At 32.6% G+C, this 19761-nt stretch overlaps 1 protein-coding gene and 1 non-coding gene across 3 annotated transcripts in view; both read left to right on the top strand.

Moving 5' to 3' along the window:
• The window catches only part of Eif4g (eukaryotic translation initiation factor 4 gamma), a 35209-nt gene extending 15565 nt beyond the window's left edge, over positions 1-19644 (top strand). The window contains exons 3-26 of one of the 2 annotated variants that reach the window (XM_034339765.2): positions 872-1230; positions 1341-1589; positions 1816-1945; positions 2015-2218; positions 2898-3091; positions 3698-4592; positions 10916-11796; positions 11886-11987; positions 12196-12507; positions 12600-12956; positions 13048-13124; positions 13265-13424; positions 13524-13788; positions 13997-14091; positions 14202-14362; positions 14574-14626; positions 14821-15047; positions 15430-15599; positions 15795-15874; positions 16077-16303; positions 16399-16536; positions 16613-16688; positions 16779-16928; positions 17008-19644. In XM_034339765.2, coding sequence (XP_034195656.2) covers positions 872-1230; positions 1341-1589; positions 1816-1945; positions 2015-2218; positions 2898-3091; positions 3698-4592; positions 10916-11796; positions 11886-11987; positions 12196-12507; positions 12600-12956; positions 13048-13124; positions 13265-13424; positions 13524-13788; positions 13997-14091; positions 14202-14362; positions 14574-14626; positions 14821-15047; positions 15430-15599; positions 15795-15874; positions 16077-16303; positions 16399-16536; positions 16613-16688; positions 16779-16928; positions 17008-17222 — 5777 coding nt within the window. In that variant the 3' untranslated portion in view covers positions 17223-19644. The remainder of the gene's footprint in view (positions 1-871; positions 1231-1340; positions 1590-1815; positions 1946-2014; positions 2219-2897; positions 3092-3697; positions 4593-10915; positions 11797-11885; positions 11988-12195; positions 12508-12599; positions 12957-13047; positions 13125-13264; positions 13425-13523; positions 13789-13996; positions 14092-14201; positions 14363-14573; positions 14627-14820; positions 15048-15429; positions 15600-15794; positions 15875-16076; positions 16304-16398; positions 16537-16612; positions 16689-16778; positions 16929-17007) is intronic. The other variant, XM_034339766.2, reaches the window with a different exon arrangement.
• On the top strand, positions 15132-15299 carry LOC143305790 (small nucleolar RNA SNORA53). The gene has a single exon (XR_013062935.1). It is a non-coding gene; the product is annotated as a small nucleolar RNA SNORA53 (small nucleolar RNA).
• Positions 19645-19761: the final 117 nt, after the last annotated feature.

Raw genomic sequence — 19761 nt, forward strand, 5'->3', positions numbered from 1 at the left:
TTTTGTCATGATAAGTTCGTAGCATGAGGTGAAAAACATTTTACACGGTTTATCAAAATTCCACGTTTGCTACGTATTATTATTCTATTAAATTTATAGTTTCTTTTGAAGGCGATTCTAATCTGTAGAATGTTTAGATAATACATCTGATTAAATGCACTGCATCTTTTAGACGACGACGACGACGACGACGACAGCGATGACGATGACGGTGACGACGACGACGACGACGTGTCAAGCGATGTCATGCAATTCCACGCATAATCGCTTTCACGAATAAATTCGTTTAACGATAGAATGGCGAGCACAGTACATACAACAGGACAACATCGCCCATATGCGAACTTGAATACTCGAGAAAAATCATTTTTTTTCTTCTGTTTTTCTTTTTAACTGTAAAATAAAATGTGGTTTATGATTGATAATGATAATTACAGGATGGGAGTTCTTCCCTGTGTTACTTCAATATATTTGATAATCACTATCTATATACTTGCTCCAATGATGATTATTCGAATATGTACATGATAAAAGAAGCGTCAAGTTCGTACTTAATAAATAAATAAATAAATAAATAAATAATTTATTATGACGTTATCATAATTATTTTAACAAACTATATAATATGTCATTTTTGGTCTTTAATTGCAGATTAAGTAAAACTGGATAATTATACAATCACGTTTAATTTGAAAATATATTTGATAGATATATTTCTTCAAACATGTATTTAATATTATCCAAATAAAATGTTTGTTATTTTCTACATGTAACTACTTTAAAATTAACGTTTTATCATTTTTGTTAATTCTTTTTGTTAAATCTGTTTAAAATATAGTATGTAAACGATTGGTGCTATTTGTATTTTCAGGATCAGACTTTCATGTATCTGGACAAAATTACGGCACCCAACCAGGGGGCCAGGTGGGTGGGGGAGGGGGTAGCGTAGGAGTACCTGGGGGCAGAGGACCTCCACCCCTCGGCGGGTTACAGTCGATAGGACAATCAGGAGCAGGAATACCGCCAGGAGGTCCTGCTGGAGGACAAGCACCGCCTCAAACCTCGGCACCCGGGGTACAGTCGCAACAGCCGCAAGGTCCGGCACCTACTACAACGCCCCCCGTACATACCCCCTCGCCGCAGGAAATGGGAAAACAAGCTCATTTACAACCCCAACCCCAACCTCTGTCACAAGTATATGGGCCAACACAAACGAGGCCGACGTCACAAGTAAATATAATTTTTCAAAATTTTGGTTATAAACATTAACTAAAACAATCGTTGCGATCATCGAGAATTAATTTGTCAACTTTGCTAATTAACTTGTTCATTTATTTCAGGGTTATTACCCCGGTCCGAGACCGCAACAACCAAGAGGTATTAGTCACAGAGGTGGTCAAGGAGGTACTGGTGCACAGGTAGTGGGGATGTCTGGTGTTGGTGGAGGTGGAGGTCAACCAACTGCGATTTATCATCCAGGTGGTTTACCAGTTCAAACTGGAGCAATGTATCAAGTCCCTAATCTTCATCCTAGTCCTCATCAGCAGTCCGTATTCGCAATGAACAGTCAAATACCCCTTCAGGTAGTAGTTAAGTACTGTTGATTTTATATATTTAATAAGATACGAATGCTTGCCAAGAAAAGCTTGTTATACTCTATAACGTTGGTCACGCACAAATTTTCTTTAACTTTATATTTATCTTTTTTTTTTTCTTCTGAATGAAATATCATTTAATTGTCAAATATATTCTCATTTTTATCATTTTTAACGATATCGATTGATTGTAAGTGTAATAAATATTTTGTAATTCTAGTTTGGTGGTCCACCTCAAAGACATCAAACGCATCAAAATCAGTCATATTTTCCACCATTTCAACACTCTGCCATTATAACGGCACAAAATATGTTTGGATATGGTGCTCCTGCACCAACTCCACAACCTTGTAAGTAACATAGAGTTATATTTTTAACATAAGAAATACCATTGATTAATATTGTATTTCATTTGATAGATTTTTGGCCCACTGGTCAACCAACAAATACGCCACTAAGTTTAAGTAGACCAGGTGCAAGTGCTGTCACTGGTGGGGCACAACATGTTGCAGGCCCGCTGGCCAGTGCCCAAGGGGCTCCAGTAGTACCTCAGGGTACACTTCAGCAACCTACGCAACAAGCTCAGCCTTTACCTCCAATAGGTATATCTCTTTCTCAGACTGGTAAGTTATATATAATTCATAATGTATAATGTATAACAAGCAGATCTTTGAAGTATAAAATAACATTTATTTCATTTTTTACAAATTAAAATCTAATGAAAATTTAATAAAACTAACTTTAAAAATATACAACACCTCGAAATGTTTCGAGAATAGATGTTTGAGTAAAAGAGGAAACATAAATCTTCCTTTCACGCGTTCCTCCCTTAAAATTCTTGTAAACGTTAGAAGAAACGTTATTTATGACTTGACGTTTCCGCGACAATGAAAGGTTAAAATCTTAGAATCCTTTCAACTATTAGATCTGACCATTGGTCCACTGGACCTTTGCATTCAGGTAAAGATGCAGGTACATCACCTGTATTCTAGCCCCTTAGTAATAGCTTTCGACAACTCCTTCGTTAGTTCGTCCGAGACGAGCGAAGGGATAAGTTTGTAAAATTTTAGGATCGTCTTTGACTTTCTTTTTACAATTAAATGAAGATAAATTGTTAAATTTATTAGTTAGCTAGTTATTGAAATACTTGACAATGTACGTTGTAAATAATACATATAAATTGTATAGAGGTGAGTGATTTAAGATGTACAAAATTTTACAAAAAATATGTAACGTTTGTAAAATATTTTTTTATATGTAAAATCACGCCGCTTAAGAAGTGAATTTATGTGTGTATTAAAGATGTGTACTCAGGCCATAACGGTGGTGCAAGTACGACGAATAGTACGACAAAATCTCGGAAACCAAGAGGGCAAAATGCTATTACCGATATCGTAGATCCGTCAACTGGTAAAAATATAAGCCATGAAATTTACAAGGATAACGAAACAATTCAAAGTAGTGAATCTAGCAATCGCGAAACACCTCAGCTACAAGTGAGTAATACTGGAATATTAATTTATTAGCAATTGGCTATAAGAGTTTTATATTTTTTTAAGTATTACATAAAAGATTAATAAAACATTATCATTAAAATATTCTTATTTTAAATCAAACGTATTTGAAGGTATAGTTAATGTACAATATATAATACTCTTCTAGTCAATTGTTTATATTAATGATATCTGTACCCAAAAGCCATGGCAATGATTATTAAAGTATTCTTGTCTTAATTTTAATTTCTCATCGTAGGATATATATAGTTTAGCTAGAGGTTTAAAATTTTAATTATTTTCTATCTGTATTCACAATCTCGATATTATTATTATTGAAGGGGGTAATATTTTTTTTTTTTACTAACAAATAAATGTTAAAACAGAATTAACATTATAACACGTTACTTGTATATAATATTTAAAGCCATGGCTAAAGGGTGGCAGAAACATAAACTATATTGAGTATTTATTTTGTTTCTTAGTATATTTAGTTTTATTTTTCATCCTATGATTTGAGTTTGGAGCCAGTTTTTAGTTATCAAGCATACTTTTTATGTTGATTGCTATGTATCATTGTCTATCACGCAGAATTGGTGATTGTTACAGAACAATGATGCTGAGGTGCAAGCCGACTTTGCAGCCCAGGTTGCAAAAACTCTTGCAAAAGTCGCGACCGAAGAGTCTACTTCTGACTCTACGGTACCGACCTGTGTACCAATCACAAACACAAACACATCGACAACTCAAAATGTAACACAAAGTTTGTCGAATTCTCAAACAAATTCTAATAACGACGTGAACAGCCAGTGTAATACTACTTCAACTGCAGCGCAAAACATACCTAACGTAACCGCATTGTGTAGTCAGTCGTTAGGTACTACTAATAACGTGACTCAAATAGACTCTTGTGTAGTGAAAACGGAGTCTAAACCGTTACAAATTCCCGTGAAGGAATTTCAACCTCGTGGCGAAATAAAAACTGTGGTGATTGAGGATCCACCACCGCCTGTACCACGTAATGTAAATAAGGATGATATTTCTGCGCAGCTACTTTCCACAACGGCAACTGAAGTTGAGATGAAGAGTACGAGTGTCCCATCTATCGCAACACAGACATCAGTTCCCCCTGTGACTACGTTACCAAGTACAAACGTTCCGGAGATTCCAAAACCGTCCACCACTGCCCCAAGTACTAATCCCGTTCCTGCCAGAGAACTGTTCCCTAATTTATCCAATAAAAATTCATCGAGTTCACCACCCAGAAGAAAATCTCAAACTTACACTCATAATCAACCTGCTACTGCAGCAGAGCTGCCTTCCAGTGCCAAAGAACAGAAAGAAAAGAAAACGAGGGAAAAGAGTCTTAGTTCTAGAGGCACTACCCCTACACCAGCTCACAATCAAACAGATCATCATGTGAAAAGCAATGGTGACGCGACTGCCGATAAGCCAGAACCTGAAGCAGCGCGAACTGAAGTGCAGCAACAAAAATCATCTGATGGTAAGTGTTTACACATTTCTTTTACAATTAGGTATAATTTTTTCGCATATCGTATATGTGTTATTCACACACCGCCTACTGTATAATTTGTACTAATATAAATACCATAATGCAAAGTATTTCAATAATTTTTAATATTTAATACTGAAACTAATACAGTAGTCGATGAATAAAATTTTGATGTTTTTGCTAAATGCAATAAATATAAAGAAACTATTATTTTCATATTGGGAATAACATTTATTTGAATTATATAATGCAATGTTAAAGAAAATATTATTTAATATTTTTGCCATTTAATTTGCATCATTGTTGTTAATATTTGTCTTTCTGTTCATTGTGTTACCATTCGTGTTTTTTTCCCCAGAATAAATTAAACGTTATTTTTTTCCGAAAAATTGTGTTATAGGTTAGAACCTTGATGGTTTCCTTTTCTTTCTTATTTACTATAGCTTGAACTTTGCTTTCATGATATCTATAATAGTCGTCATTGTCCATATTTCTATATGTATACATAAATAGTTATGTCCTACTAATTCAGTTATTGCATTTTTTTCTTGCGTTTCGAGCAGTTTGTACGAATATCGAAATCGTTGGAAATCACTGTATAGTGTGTTCATCCACGAAGGTGCCTTTATATAGGCACATGTGTACGAACGCATAAAAGACGTGTCTCTACCTTACGCACGTGCAGATAGATCGGAATATTTTTGAACAGTTTTTTTATATAGTATTATACAAAGCATTCGGGCAAGTAACTTCGCATAGTTATCTGGTTAAACATATTATCAATGACAAGGAACATTGTATGTACCGTGGTGTTGCAACATTATTTGTCTTAATCCTAACCTAAAAGTTTTACAGTTCCTACAGTTTTTATACTTTCGAACTGTGATGCAAATTTTTTTTAAATAATCCATTCATCTGTGATTCTCAATTCTGTTTTGATTTCAACAGATACTGTATTACTTGTATATTTATACAAAGTAGTATTTTAAACATTTCTAAAAATAATTCAAAGTAACGTACTTTTGTGAAACGTGTATATGGCGCACTTGAGTGTGTATATTATTAATATTGGTAAACACATAGATATTGAAGCAAGTGAAGTGCGACTTTCAAGTTTTTAATTTGAAATGGTTAAATATTCCTTCGTTATATGGCGAACTAAAATTTTTCAAAGACGAAGATATTTTGATCGTGATTGTGATTGAAGTGGAAATGATGAAGTTGTTTTATATTTATTTCGTAAAATATTGAAAGGATCTTGCAATAATACAATTCAAATTAAATAAAAGTGTAAGCTTTCGAAATCTAATTTAGAGTGTAGATACATATTTGACAAAATGGGGAACAAAAAGAAGGGTAAGTTTATTGCTATTTACATAAAAAGTAATAGTTTCAGAATGATATTATGTGTAAAATATTGTAATTATGGGAGAAAAATACGTTTTTGATATCTCATATGATAGGATGAAAGTGTAGAAAGACAAGTGTTTGTTCCATACAAATTTTTCTTTCTTAAATTCGATTCGTTTCTTAATTTTAATTGAATCACTTTGTAAAGGTTACAACTCTTTACTTTTATTTTGTGTATTTTTATAGAAATTAGTAAAACAAAAACTAAACTTGGTTTAATCGATACTTGTACATATATATGTTTTCAATGTGAACGGGTCTTTATCCAATGATCGAAACATAAGGCATGAAACTTCGAAAGAGCTTCATGCTAAACGGTGACATCATCATACGGCGGAAGGGCACGAAATATACCGAAAGCACACGAACGTCGGTGATTGTATTACTGGAGGGAGGTTCCCGGTTCCTTTCCCCATCGAACAACGGAGTTCCTGCAGTAGCCAGCACGTGCTGTGCTAGCCGGGCGTACATTTTTACTCCGTTTTCCCTATTTCCCTTTTCCTTTTATAATTTTTTGTTAACAAGAATTGTATATACATAAATGTACATTTAAATTTGTACTATTTAATTTTTACACCATAAGTAACGAATACGCTTATTAAATCGCATCTTACTGTATTCCGTTCCTATAAGATTTTTATCTTGTTTTATGTCCAAGATTTGTACATATATTCTTTTATTCAATCGCAACGAGCGCCCTTTACACGCATCGTTTATTGCTATATTTTTTGTTCTTTCCTTTTTTCTTTTTTTGTAAAAATACGTCTTTTTTTACTGAATTTTAAAGTTTTAAGTATCGTCTTGAAGAAATCAAAGTTCTATTCCCTTCGATTTTAAAAAAAAAATTGTTATTACTGTGACAAAGTGATCAAACGGATGCAACGAAGACGGTTGGGAACAATATTGATTAAAAATGTATGTATACATCGTGTTATTATCCATCTTAAATCGGTTTGTCTATGAGTGTAGCTGGAAATATCCACCTCACCCAACGTGAATCCGACATTTTGTATTCACATCTTGGACACGTGTAAAATTTATTACAACACTTGTATTTCTATTACACCTAGATTCTAACAATTACAAGAAATTAATATCTTTCGTATTTCTCTCCCAAGGTATTTCTGATTTATCATTGGAAAATACAGTTCGTAAATTATGAAATGTGTTTCGAAGATCGAGCCACGAGTGTATTAAAAAATGGCTGCTTCCAAGTAGATTCGAATGGCTGCTTTTTTCTTGTATCTTTAAAACAGTAACGTGTATTTAAACTGGAAATTAGTATGAACTTTTATGTAATAAAATTAGAGTATTCATTTTAGCATGAAATTATTTTCATTATTTGGTATCTATGATAAAATATTATCCATCATGTTCCGAACACGTGTTTGCTGAACGATCTAACGTGAAAAAATATGTTTAATCATTTAGTTTAAACAATGATACCTGTGTTTTTAATTTATTACCAATTTTATAATATAGTATTTTTGAATATCTTATCATATTTATTTGATACTAATATTATACATATATTATCTATATCCAAGCATGTAGCCATTTTGTGAACGGCCAGAAAAGAGAAATACTCCATATTTGATCGCCAGTTTCTATGTGTATTAAGTGAAACTGGTTTACTACATTTTTTTTCTTTTTATTCTTTCTCCTTCTAGTTACTGTTTCGTATATTATTTATGATCCAGTTAAATTTAATTATAATAATGCGTGAAAGAATTAATTTAGCAACTGCATTATTCTTCTATATATTTTTTTGTGTATTTTAATGATAAATTCAGAAAGGCAAGGCGTCTGAAAATAGAAACGTGACCATAAACGGGTTTAATGGGCGTGCCATCGTCTACTAATTTACCGTTTCTTTTTTTATATGTACATTTGTTGGATTTTATAGTTATAAAGTTGAAATCTTTAATTATTATCATTGTTATATTTTAAAGAGATTTATTTCTTAATTAATTGTAACATTTTATAGTATCTTATTATTTTTTTTATGAAAAATTCCATTATTTTCTTGTGGAAAATAAATTCTCTGTACTTCACAGTTTGATGTAACATAGAAATAGACTATATAATTTTTTGAATCGCCATAGAAATTATCTCATATTTTAGTAAAATATATAGGGGTCACGGCCGGCCCGTGTACAGTGTGGAGCTACTGTACATATATGTGAGTGTGTGTATAGGATGCTTCTTTTGGTTAAGGGGAATTGTATAGGAAGGAGTTTCCCACCACTTGTCTGACTCACTCTTGTTCCTTATTTGTACGGGCAGGAGAGATGGTAGACTCCTGCCAGCAAGTGCAGAACTCCTAACCAGCAATCGGTACATAAGTGGGAGGCTTGTTCTTTTATTGTTCCCCTTAATCGAGAAAAGCCTCTACTATGCACGTGCGTGTACATAGTTGAGATGTCTCTGTTAATGTCATTTCACAAGAGCACATGTCGTGCGTGTGCAAAAAATATCTTAAGACTTTCGGCGTCAGTGGCGGCAACCTTGGGCGCGCTCACCAATCGGGTGAAAGGTTCCCACTAGTTGGAAAATGATTGTATAAACGGCTTACATACATTTTCCATATGGGGACATAACAAGCGATAAATTACTTATGCTTTGTTTGATTTTACGGATAAATGGAATGTTAATTTGATTTTTGTAAGGTGGAAATCTATTTTTATTTTATTGTCGCGCATATTTCCACTTGATGATCGGAACTAGAGGTTCTGTTTTATGTGTTAGAAAGGTGACTTGGATTTCCAGTAGTACTATATATATATATATATATTTATTAGAAAAATAAGATCAAACAGTAAAATCGAAGGAAGAAATATTGCGTATACGTTTAGCAATCGTTCAATGTTCTTTTTAGATTATTACCTCGACCTGCTTTTATAAAATCCTACGCGAGCTACTTTCATGCATCAAATTAAATATTTATATTCTCAGAGCAAAACATTTTATTCTAGAGGTTCATATTAAAACGTAATAGGATCATAATGGACTGTATTGCGAATAGTCATATTACTATTTCTATTTTATATCGTATACATTTTATCGTAAGAATTAGATTGTTTTTTGATATTACTGTTCCTTTAAAATGTTCACTCGTCGAGTACAGAAAGATTCTTACTTTTTTATTCGTTTCTTTTTTTTTGCCTTTTTTTTTTTTTTCATTATACTCGGGAGGCACGAAAATTCCATGCTTTCGATAAATTTCGATTAGAGCAGCTCGTATTAGGTTAGGTTATCAGAAAAGTCGGTAATGCGCGTGCTCCGGCGCGCAACCGGCGAACAGAACTAATTTAAGAAATCCTGTGTCGTGTCTGTTGGTTTGCACCAGTTCACAGGTTAAAATAGATGCGCGAGTCGTGTAAGAAAATCTTCGGAGGAGACTTTTCGAGATACCGTTACAGTTTTTGGATAAATCGAATAAAGAAGGAACTATTTCTTAAAAAAAAAAAAAGAGTTGATCGTTCAACGTTGTTGGCTCATGTGTACGCTTTCGTTGTCGTTTGCGAGAATTCCTATCCGATGATTACGTTCGTGGATATTCCTCAATGATTTATTATCTTGCGAAAGGAAAAAGAGTTTAAAATGCAAATTTCATTGTTGCGCATTGTTGCGCGTATAAACGTGAATTCATCTACCTCAGCTTTGGCAAGCTTTTGGCAGTTTTATAAATAAATACTGATTCAGTGCTGCAGCAGTAGCAGCAGCAGAAGTAACAGTAACATTAGCAGCAGCAGCAGCAGGAGGAGCAGTAATACAGACTGTTGAAATTCGAGCCACCAAAGAGTTTTGTCTAACGAGAATGTGACTTGTAATATACGATATGATTTTGATACGAGACGTACAGGATTACCGTGGCTTGAACACGTGTGAATAACACTGTCCAGACACTGAATTATCGAAACAATCGGAAAGATGGGTGACCGTAAGGTTAATGGTGGCGGTCGTGTCAGCAGTAGTTCCCGATCAAGAAGTCGTAACCGACGAGGTTCCAGAGACCATGGTATATATGCCGTCATATTTCCTCTTGTAGAACGTCAAACAATGCTTTGGTAACAGCACACGTTAACAGGAGAAAACACAACGATATATATTATATTTTTTCTACTTTTCCTTTCAAAATGCTAACAACGTACTTAATGTCTATTCGAATTTAAACGCGTGGATTATTCATTATTTTAATGTTGGCGCGTGATAAATAACTAACATTAAACTTTATTCCCCAAGAAAAATTTATTATCTCCTTCTGATGAAACGATCCTGTTTACAAGGAAATATGTACCTTAAATATCTTATATAACGCTATGTCGATTGTTACTAGTTCAGGCGACCGGTATTGAAATTATTTATTTAAGCGGGGACACGATATAGCGTTAATTATATGCGCGCGCACACACACCACACACGCACATACACACATGTATAATATATATTTAATCTTTGCAAAAGAAGATTTTTTTTAATTGCATTGTAATGAAAATAAATCATCATTTTTTGCATGTCGATACGGACATTGAACAATCGCAATGATCTTTTACAGGCCTATGAATTTGTTTATACATTAATATAGGAGGAAAAAAGTGAAATGTCACAGTACGAAATGTACTGTGATCTGAGACTATAATTATCCTTGGCTTGTAGCCGAAATACTCACTTTTCTTCACAGCTTGCATCTCTCTGTAGCGATATCAACGTAATAATGTTTCTCTAATATGTACTCGTCCATGGTCGTAGCAGTACAAATTAACAGATTTTTTTTTTTCATCGTTAATATTTAAATTACAGGACATAAATCAATGTTAAAGAAACGATATATCTTTTTTAATAAACATTTCCATTCCTTCTTCATTTCTTTATGATAATTATAACGTCTTTTTGTGTTAAAGGTAAAGCCATGCAGAAACAAAAAAGTAAAAATAAACTTAAACCTCGTGAACTTAATCGCAAAGGAGCGGAGAAAGAAGGCACAGATATGGATGCTTTCGTAAACACGGTACCTCCAGCGAAAACCGAGGCGAAACAAGACATTAAGGAACCTTTGCCGGTGAAGGACAGCAATAAGGAAGAAACCAGTCGTGAAATAACGAAAGATATTAAGGAAAAAGATAATTATGAATCGAAGAAGGAGAAAGAAATTTCCTCGTCTGTTCATACGAAGACGGAGAAACAAGTAACTCCTTCGACACCTGAAATTCCTAAAGAAAGTACTACTCCTGCGCAAGCACCTGTTTTGGAAAAACTGTCGGGTAACAACGAAACAATGAAAGAATCTTCGCCAAAAATTGAGGACACCAATAAATCAAATGCATGCAACGTGCAAGTAATAAAATCAGTTCCTAACGATGTTGTTGATCATGCGATAGTTAAAGAGGAGTCTGAGGTAGAAGCAATAGTAGCACAAAAGAACGAAGAAAATTCAAAGGTATCGGCAGCTCGAATACCTACCGAGGAAAAACCACTGGAAGCATCTGCTCCGGTTATTGAAAAATCAGTGGAAAACGAAACTTTGACTCAAATTGAAACAACCAGCTCAGTCGTCGCCACCACTGCTACTACCACAACAACAACATCAGCAGCAACAACACCAGTATCAAATCAAATAACATTAAAATATAAATACAATGACTATCAATGGAGCCCCATAAATAAAACTGGTAAAAAAGTTTATGACCGTGAATTTTTAATGAAATTACAAAACGATCCAAGTAGTAGAATTAAACCATCGAATCTACCAGACTTAGATGTTGTATTGAAAGACAACTCAAAGGTATTGTATAAACTTTCTTTCGTTTAATATACATTAATGTTATATGCATGAGTATGATAGAAATAATATTACGAGTACAATTTTTCCAGGCACGTTCGACTGTTGATCTTAGACCGTATAAGGATACAAATATGAATAGACCGGATGTTTTGTTCCCTATGTTTATCAAAGTACTTCCTAACGCACGAGTGGTAGGTTAAAAAGAAACAGATTTGAAATAATATATATAATTATTTTAATGAATCAAAGTATGATGATTATTATTATTAAAAAATGAAAGTAGTGGACTGAAATTTTTTGATAGAGAACCTTTCTTCTGACAATAATTATGCCTTCAAAATTTTTCACATTAAATCATAAATGTTTATGTTTTAATATAATATCTTTATTTTTATTTAGCCACCAACGAATCGTAAGAGCCATCCAGGAAAATCGTCAAAGCCAACGAAACCAAATGTTATTCACATGTCGTTATCTCTCAGGGAAGATGTAAAATTGAGGGAAACTGAAAATGCATGGAGACCGACAAGATTAAAACCCATTAGTCTTACCGAGGAAGAAGCAAAGACAGAAGCTCTGTATAAAAGAGTCAGAAGTGTTTTAAATAAACTTACACCTCAGAAATTTAATACCTTAGTCGATCAAGTACGGGCGTTAAATATCGATACTCCAGAACGTTTGCAAGGTGTTATCAATTTAGTTTTTGAAAAGGTATATTTTTTTTGCTTTAATTTCTTTTTACAGTACTTCCTAAATAATGTAAATGTATTCATATATACATACATGATTATATAACTTTTTAGGCTGTCGATGAACCAAGTTTTTCTGTAGCATATGCATTAATGTGTAAAGAACTTGCTATGATGGAAGTGTCAGGAGGAGGTGGCACCGGCGGAGGAGCAGGAGGAGGAGGAGGAGGAGGTGGAGGTGGTGGAGGAGGAGCTGGAGCTGGAGCAGGACCAGGAGCAGGAGGAACCGGAGGCGGCGGCGGGGGCGGAGGCGGAGGTTCGGAAAAAAGAGACACTTATGAGAGACAAGAATACTCATTTAGTTTCAAAAAGCTCATTATTAATCGTTGTCAAAATGAATTTGAAAAAAATCCGGTGAATGAAGTGGCAAGAGCTGCGAAACTTAAAGAAATCGACGAATGTACGGATCCTGTAAGTGATTTTGATAAATTTTTCATATATCTGTTGTTTGCATTTCAGATATTTGCAAGTATTGTTAATAAAATAATTGTTTGTACAATAGGAAAGGAAAAAAGATTTGCAGGTGCAACTTGAGGAAGAAGAACGTCGCATACGTATAAAATCCGTAGGAAATATACGGTAAGTAATCTAAATTTAAATATAAAAATATACATGCTCCTAATTATTATTTCTTATCAAGTTCCGAAAGCTGAGTTGATTTTTATTTTTTTTTTTTTTTGTTTCTATTTTTATGCTACATATTGTTTATTTCCCTGTAGATTTATTGGTGAACTTTACAAACAAGGAATGTTAACAACTACAATCATGCGTCGTTGCATAAAAGAGTTATTAAATCAGAATGATGAAGATAGTCTTGAGTGTTTGTGCAAATTGTTAACCACTATTGGAAAAAATTTGGAAAGAAAAGGAGCTGCTGATGTGAGTACATTTTTATCACATAAAAAGGACTTGGATAAAGATAAACAGTTTCTAAAGATAGCATTTATTATTCCCCCCGTCCACTTTTTATTTCATTAGGAAATGCAAGATTATTTTAACAAAATGCAAGATATAGTTTCACGACGAAACCAAGGAAAAATTAGCTCCAGAATTCGATTTATGCTGCAAGATGTGATAGACTTGAGAGCAAATAAGTGGGTTCCAAGAAGAGATGAAAGTAATCCCAAAACAATTGATCAAATTCAAAGGGAAGCAGAGTCTGAAAGATTAGATAGCCAATTAAGTAACACTCCCTTGAATACACCTCGAAAAGATGATCGTACTAATGATAGAAAAAGGAATCGTAAGTTCTTTGATGTTATCAAGAAAATTACAAATTATTATTTTATAAAATCCTATACGTAGTACATGATGATATATTTAACAGACTAGAGTTTCTGAAAAACAAAAAATGATTATACAATTTATTCTGATGTTATATTTACTTTCTTATTAGTATATCTTCTACAAGTAAGCACTTAAATACTCACAGTCTTGGTTTTATAATTCAGGTGGTATTGGTCAAACTGATGAAAGTGGTTGGAGTCAGCCAATAAGAACAAGACAGACATACTCTGTTGAAACAGCCAAGCTTAAAAATAAACCTGTAAGTAACTTGGAATTAATATGTTTTCAGAAATAGTTTTTAAAATCATAAAATGTAAGTCTTAGTAATTAAGATGCAGAATAAATGATCAGTAATTATTTGTATTTTAGCCCCCAATGGATGATCTACAATTAGGAAGCAGAAATATGTATATGTGGAAAACGCTTTCAAATTGTGGTTCAACAGCAATCAATTCGAATAAGTTTGCATGCTTAGACAATGTATCAACATTAGATCAAGATAAACGAATGCCATCTCCACAACTCTCTGGGTAAGCTCATTCTGATAATTACATTTCCCTTTTATTGTTTGTATCTTAAAATAAATATGATGAAATTTATTTGACTAGGCTAGAGTTTCTGATGCTTTTTTGTTATGATCATAAAAATAATCTGATTGGTTTTAATAATCATACGAATGAATAACATTTATGAAAAAGTAGTATTCATTTTTTATTGATGTTATAAATCTGTTTATTTTAGGTCGAGATCCACTGGTCCAAGAGAGTATGGTCGTGACTACAAACCTTCCTATGGTATGCGCATAAATTATTATAATATAATTCATTTTGTTTCGTACTGTGTTAAGTATGATGAGAACATTTATTTATTTTTGAAAAGTAGAACTTGGTGTTGTTTGCCAAAAGGATTCTGATATTTTAAACCAGAATTGCTTATTACATATTTTTTTTATTGTTTTGATATAAATTGCAAACTGTTGTTGTTGCAGATGGTAGGGGTTCACGTAATGGTAGTCATCAGTTAAGCAGTTCGTCGTCGAGTAGAGAAAGCTCGTTATTAGATAGTACACAAAGTCAAAGTGTTTCCATGCCACCACCATTGAAATCCTCACAGTCTACTACCTCTAATAGTCATAAACCTCCAATGAATGATGAAGAATTTATGAAAGTGTTGAACAAGATATTTAAAGATTATTTCAAAAATCTTAATATTGAGGTTAGTTTATACAAAATCATTATTAGTTTTTTTTTCTTCGATATTACTTGCAGTTTTATTTGTATTAAGTACATAAACAGTGATTGCACATTCCTTAGATCCATCTCTGTTGTTTCTTAGGAGATGCTTGAGTCATTGATGTGCTATATTATGTAAAATCTTCTTTTTGGTCTTAGCAAATAGTACTATGATTTTTAGCTGTTATGCTAAATTCATGTTAATTACGGTTTGTACGACCAACGAGAGGACATTTTTAATTTATTTTTTTATTTTGATAGTTACATTTATTTTTGCAAGATAGAGTATATTTGTGTATTAATCATTTTGTAAGTATTAGTTAAAATCAGTTTATAAATTAGTTGGTAAATAATTTATTTTACAGAAAGCTGCATCAGCTATACAACAGAACTTCGATAGTACGCTAACCAAATTTATACGTGAATTAATTAATTTTGTTCTCGAGAAATCCCCTATTGACAGAGAACATGTTTCACATCTCATGTCGCATTTAATCAGTCAGAAAATTTTGCCTTTACAACATCTTAGAAATGGGTAAGTCCTTAATTAAGGTGTGTTAAATAGATATTATTTTTTGAGATAAAAAACTGATGAACTGTTTATACAGAAAAAAAGATCATTGTGTTGATTATCAAATATTAAGCCAAAAGGATACTGAATAACATTTTAATATGAACATTTTAAGAGTATAATTGTTTGCAGATAAATTAAATATGATTAATTTTTTAGGTTCATTGAGATACTGGAAATAGTTGATGAACTTGTACTTGATATACCCAAAGTTTGGTCATATTTGGCAGAGGTATTAGGTAAATATTAAATTCTTTATCGTAATATTATTTATACTTGTTGCTGTATTCGTTACTGTAAAACTTTCTTTTGATGATTATTTTCCACCATAGTACATTTCCATGCGGGAATTTTTTGCTCAACAGGCCTGAAAATACCAACATAAGTGTGTTCTTCAGAAAGAGCAAAAGAAAACTAGTATCATGCTTCTATTTCTTACAGCACATCCTATAGAAGATGACATACTTCCTCTATCAGAATTGAAACCTATATTCGATAGTTTACGAAGTCGAGGTTTTGTAGGCAGATTTCTTGGAGAACTGCTATCAAAAGTATCCCGAGATAAAGGACCCAAATGGGTTGCAGATAAATGGGACCAAAGTGGACTTCAGTTGAGCAATCTAATTGATCCAGAACGTGAAGAAGTTGATAAAATTGTTAATGATTACGTAAGATTATGTTAAAGTTATATTTATTGAAATTTCGATTTTTAAACAATAATAATAATAATAATAAAACTAATAATAATGTGATTATTTTTTAGAACATAGAGTTCTGCACTGGTGATTATAATAGTGCCAAAAGCTCAACTAGTAATCAGCCCACGTTACAGCAAAGTCATAATGAACTTAGAAGACTCATGAAGGATAGTAATTTCGATGTAATTTGTGATTGGATAATTGTAAGTATTTTTTATTTAATTGTTTGTATATCTTATAATAAATATCAATACTAATTAAATTCATTAATCGTTACAGGCAAATATAGGTAACCGAGTGAAAGAGCCTGAATTTATCCGAGTATTAACGACTGCCATTATAGAGACGTCCATGGGTATATTTTAATATTATAATATTATAATATTTTGAAATATACTTTTGAAACTATCAACTTATTTTATCCTTCTTTTCTTTGCTCTTTCAGAGACAGCTAACAACAAGTGGACTTTGAACACTGATGTTTTCATTAATTTGCAACAATTGATTCGCCGGTTCGTTGATGCAAATGAATTCCTGGAATTGCAATGCCTTTATGCAATTCAATTACATTTGCATCGTTTGCAATATCCACCTGGTAAGATAGAGAAGTACGAATGAATGAATTGCGTTGTTAAAAAAAGGAAAACTTATAATTGCATTATTTTTTTCTCCAGGAATTCTCTTCGATATCATGGCAAGCTTGTCGGAAAATAATATGATTTCAAGCGACGCGTTCCTGACGTGGAAAAGGTGCCCCGAACCAGCCCAGCGTGAATGGCATGGTGTTGCAACGATGTTGCTAACATCGTTTTTCACTGGTTTACAAGAAGCCGATGATGCTTCCAGTGTAGAAGACGTATCGACTAGCGCGCCCCAAGAACGTTGTTGACGATACCGTGATTGAATTCATTATCGTCTATTAAAAAGACTTAAATATACGTTCCCTCGTTAAACAAAAGAAGATACGCGAAGTGAGATCAAATTGCAGTTTTTTAAAGTAAAACGTCGTATATGTTAAAAAAAAACAATGGAGTGATAGTAGTGCGCGGGTGTATGTATAATATAATCTAGAACTTCGAAGAACATGAAGTGGAAGATAATAAAGAAGGTTGTCATATAAAAACAGACACAATGGCTGAGACCGCTATACATAATGAAGATAAAGATTAATTATTAATTATGATACAAAAGTAAATGCGAGATAATTATTATATATAATTCATTGAAATGGTTTAAAGTTTAAATAAAGCAAAACAAAAACCAACACGAGAACATTAATCGTATTTCTTATGTCTTTTGAAATGTCACTGCAACTTGTCAATCGCCAAATAAAATTGAAATTTATCAGTTCTCATTTGTGGCTTAATATTGGCAAATCATAAATGCTATTTGCATTTTACCAAGCGATATCGTAAAACAGCCGGTGTTTGCCGTATGACTTAGATAACAAATTACAGACCGCAGGTGTGTATAAGTAGGTCAATTTTAAGTAAAATAAATTTGAAAAAAAAATTATACAGAAAGAAACTATTAATAACCAAGTCTGATTGAAGGGCGACGGTTCTTCCTATTATTATAACAAATATAACAGAATTACTAATTTATATCTTTGCGAACTTATGATGTATTCTACTGTAAGAAAAAAAAATGTCGTAATTAAGGAAGAATGAGAGTGAAAAATGATACAACATTACGAAACTAAGGTTCGTAGTGTAGGATATGTTGAAATTAGGAGATGGAAGGATACAAATGGTGTGCATATTAAGGCGCTACTATTTTTTAACACTAGTTATTTATGAACATTGAGAGAACAGATTATAGTGCGTGGGATGGAATGACTGCATATGTATTCAGGTGGCAGGTGCCGTAGCAAATTGTATAAAATTGTTATACTAATTTAAAGTACAGTGTGAAAAATATGTTTTTTTTGGATATACTATTATATATAATATATATATACATATATATATATATATATATATATACACACACAAGGAGGAAATAGGAAATTGAGTGCAGTTACGAAAGATTATTTTTATTTAAGTCTACGAGACAATTCTACATTATTTTTTGGCTAATATTTCTCATGTTAAATATATACTTTCTTTATTTAAAAAACCGTAATTATTAATTGGTAATACTGAGATACAAATTTATATTCGGTTATATTAGATATACAAACGATATTTTTTATTTTTGTGAAATATGCGTTGTTGAAGGGACATAAGGTTACCATGCATTCAAATTTGACTTTGCTAAAACATACATGCATGTACCGTGTACATATGCATCTACACGCATGTATACACACGCGCGCGCGCGCAAGCACGCACACGATATTATAAAAGTATACCTCCTTGCTTATGATAGAAGAATCTTCATTCTTAAATTTTCATACAACACACCCTTCACTGGCGCGGTTTCTTCAGTCGATTAAAATATTTCTTACTTTCTTTTTTATCATATCATATACTTCTAATATAAAACTTGCTTGCATTCCAAATGCACGTTTTAATATTCGAAAATCCAAAATTAATTGAAGATGGCTTATAAAATAATTTTTTGATCAATTATGTCACGAAATGTTGAAGAATAAAAAAACTGCATACATTTTTTCTTTTTAAAGAAAACTAAGAAAGAAGAGCAAAGAAGAAAAATATATACATACATGACCATCGCTATTGCTTTTTTTCACACTGTAAAAATAAAATACACATAGAGTAAAGGATATGCAAAAGATAAGTGAACGAATTGAGAACAATGACCTATAACACTAGTCTCTTTGAAGGATACCATTCTACTCTAATAGTAGAATATATCATTCGACGAGAGATGGAACATATAATGTATTCAAAGCGCAGTAAATAAAGTACCATAATTTATATATGAATAAAATTGAAAAGAACGTTGTTGGAAACATGTCGATAACCGAGTTAGTAAAAGGATTATCACTGTAAATATTTAATAAATAAATATTGTAAGTGAAAATTGGATGAGTTGCAAAGATAGAAACAGGAAGATAGCTTTGTTACGATGCTGTCTTCTTGAAATGTTGCACGTGCATGCGACGCATCGTGCTCATAGTTCACGTATGGACACGCATGTATATTGCTAATTTATACATATATCTGCGTGTACTTACGTAATACATTAATATACATATACATAATATAAATAAAATATCACCGAAAGCTCCAATACACCATACACAGATACACACGTACACTTCTATGATAAATCATATCTATACGAAAAATTAAAAAAAAATTTAAAAAAATAAAAAAAAAATAAAAAAATAAAAAAGAACTCCATGTGAAACTGTTGTTGATTATTTTCTTGAATATATGCCTGTCTAGATGCATAGGTCACAATGGTGAAGAAAAACAGTAAATCGGTTATCTACATATATATTTTTGTGTAATATTGTT

The sequence above is a fragment of the Osmia lignaria genome, chromosome 10 (assembly GCF_051020975.1).
Source record: "Osmia lignaria lignaria isolate PbOS001 chromosome 10, iyOsmLign1, whole genome shotgun sequence".
NCBI lineage: Eukaryota > Metazoa > Arthropoda > Insecta > Hymenoptera > Megachilidae > Osmia > Osmia lignaria.